The sequence below is a fragment of the Quercus suber genome, unplaced genomic scaffold (genome assembly GCF_002906115.3).
Source record: "Quercus suber isolate HL8 unplaced genomic scaffold, Cork oak 2.0 scaffold_205, whole genome shotgun sequence".
Classification (NCBI taxonomy): domain Eukaryota; kingdom Viridiplantae; phylum Streptophyta; class Magnoliopsida; order Fagales; family Fagaceae; genus Quercus; species Quercus suber.
This window is the reverse complement of record NW_027069663.1, coordinates 547,604-549,888: the sequence shown is the minus strand read 5'-3', so window position 1 is coordinate 549,888 and position 2,285 is coordinate 547,604. Positions and strand designations below refer to the sequence as shown.

Sequence of the window (2,285 nt, the reverse complement as noted above, 5' to 3'; positions counted from 1 at the left end):
TACTTCACTAGTTAAATTTACCTATAAAAATATTTTTGCACACCTTAAATTAAATCTCGCACACCCTAATCTCAAATCAGTTTAGCTTAAAATCAAAAAATAACAAATATTAGCAAATTCCAAAACCATATAACAACACGTATCAGTTAATCCCAAAACCAAATAACAACACAAAGTACAAAGATCTCTTCCTCTCATGAATGTGTGCATGAATAGTATAAATATAATATAACTTTTTAGTTTTATATAATTTAATAATTAGAAAATGCAAAGGGTTTGTTAAATTTGTGTGTATTATTATCACGTTATAATAAATTTTTGTTATAAAGTTAGTGATTCTAGAAAAAAAGTAAAGTTAGTTATCGTTCAAGCATTTGATTGTTTAAGTAGCTACTTAGTATATTGTTTATGTATAGTTGAGTGTGGTTGTATAGGTCAATAATTAATATAGTGCAGTTCAGTTGAAATATTTTAGGATTTAGCTTACAATATTTTTATAAAAACTATGACAAATAGATATGACAACTGTAAAATAAAATTGTAACACCGATTCACATTGATAATAGATAATGACAACTAGTAATGAATTATCATGTAAAAATTTTAAAATATAAAAAGTTTTTGAAGGAAATTGTAAAAATTTATATATTTACATGTTTTTATTTGGTTGATAACTCAATATATTCAAATTTAAAATCCTTAATAATCCATTGAAAAAATTTTCATGGAGCTGCCATTGATAGAATAGGAAAAAAAAAAAAAAAAACAAGAATTACATATTTGCCTCCTTTTTGTTTAAATGTTTGAAAAGAAATGTAAAGTAACAATATTTGGGATTTGAGTGGGAAAAATAATAATTTTATGACACTATTCTTATTATTATCATCATTATCATCGTCATCATTATTATCATCATCATCATTATGTCATTTCTTTAACAAAAAATATTGTAAAACATATTTCTTTCCATCATTTCCTCCAAATTTTGGAGGGATTAAAAAAAAAAAAAACTTACGACAAAAAGAAATAGCAAAAAGGTTTTATTTTTTCTCTCCTATCTCTCAGGAATGAAAATAATTTTTTATTTCTTTAATTATTTTTTACATTCCATTCCCTCTTTTAATTCCCCTCTCCCAAACAAGTTATAAAGGTGGAAGTATTATGATTGATTTTTATCCATTAGGAAAAAAAAAAAAAAGGGACTCTGTATATATAGTGATCGCTACATATACTGTCCATTAGAAAAAACATGAACTTCATACTTCATTTTGCTTGAACCTTTTCACATTGGAGACAAGAGAGAAAGAAAGAGAGATTTAGCTTAACATATCTATGGAGTCTAGGACTCAATTGTATAAGAAGGTGAAACCATTTGTGGCAATAATTTTAGTGCAACTTGGCCATGCAGGGATGTCCATAATCGGTAAGTTTGCTCTAAATAAGGGAATGAACCCACGTGTGTTCATAGCCTACCGATATGCCGTTGCCACTGTGGTCATTGCTCCTTTCGCCATTTTCTACGATAGGTCTCCATCTCTTCCCTTCTTATTAAATTTACAAGATTTTCTACTCTTTTCTTCAATTACATGTAGTTGAAAAAGCTAATCACATTAATTTAATGCTCTTAACAGGAAGAAAAGGCCAAAGTTGACCTGCTCTATCTTTGCTAAGATTATGTTGCTTGCCTTACTGGGGTAAGAATTTAAGCTTTTGGTCTTAAGCTTCAACCAAAACATTTTACATATATATATATATATATATATATTTTTTTTTGCCCAGTTGGATTACACTTAAACTTTCATTTTTTACCACTCAGGCCTGTAGCTTACCAGAACTTGTACTACGAGGGGGTGAAGCGTACTACAGCAACTTATTCAAGAGCATTGTTCAATGTTGTTCCTTTGTGTACATTTGCAATGGCTTGGATTTTACGGTAATTCTCTTTAGTTCCATTCACGTTCGTTTGTGCATGCATATATATACATGATGTATTAAATATACGGGGTGCTTCAAATATTTGTGAATGCTTTTGTAGTCTTGAGAAAGTAAATATTAGGAGACGGGCTAGCCAGGCAAAGGTATTGGGGACCATAGTCTCGTTTGGAGGAGTTATGCTTATGACTCTGGTTAAAGGTCCTTCTTGGAATTTGCCATGGACATATGGACATAGCCATCAAGAATCTGCGAGTGCAGCACATACGCAAGTTGTCGTCAAGGGTTCTCTCATGATGCTAGCAGGTTTTTTCTGCCAGTCTGGTTACATTATTCTTCAAGTAAGAGTCTAA

The 2,285-nt window shown here is 30.2% G+C and overlaps 1 protein-coding gene across 1 annotated transcript; it reads left to right on the top strand.

The window, feature by feature from the left end:
* Window positions 1–1,290: 1,290 nt before the first annotated feature.
* Window positions 1,291–2,285, top strand: LOC111988853 (WAT1-related protein At2g39510). Its single transcript, XM_065779316.1, has 4 exons — window positions 1,291–1,526; window positions 1,632–1,694; window positions 1,817–1,933; window positions 2,036–2,285. The coding sequence occupies exons 1-4, from the start codon at window positions 1,333–1,335 to the stop codon at window positions 2,283–2,285; spliced, it is 624 nt and encodes a 207-aa protein (XP_065635388.1). The 5' UTR covers window positions 1,291–1,332.

Coding starts and splice junctions, on each gene's coding strand:
- LOC111988853 (XM_065779316.1), top strand. CDS start 1,333: ATGGAGTCTAGGACTCAATTGTATAAGAAGGTGAAACCATTTGTGGCA. Junction 1,695..1,816: donor ATGTTGCTTGCCTTACTGGG/GTAAGAATTTAA, acceptor TTTACCACTCAG/GCCTGTAGCTTACCAGAACT. Junction 1,934..2,035: donor GCAATGGCTTGGATTTTACG/GTAATTCTCTTT, acceptor ATGCTTTTGTAG/TCTTGAGAAAGTAAATATTA.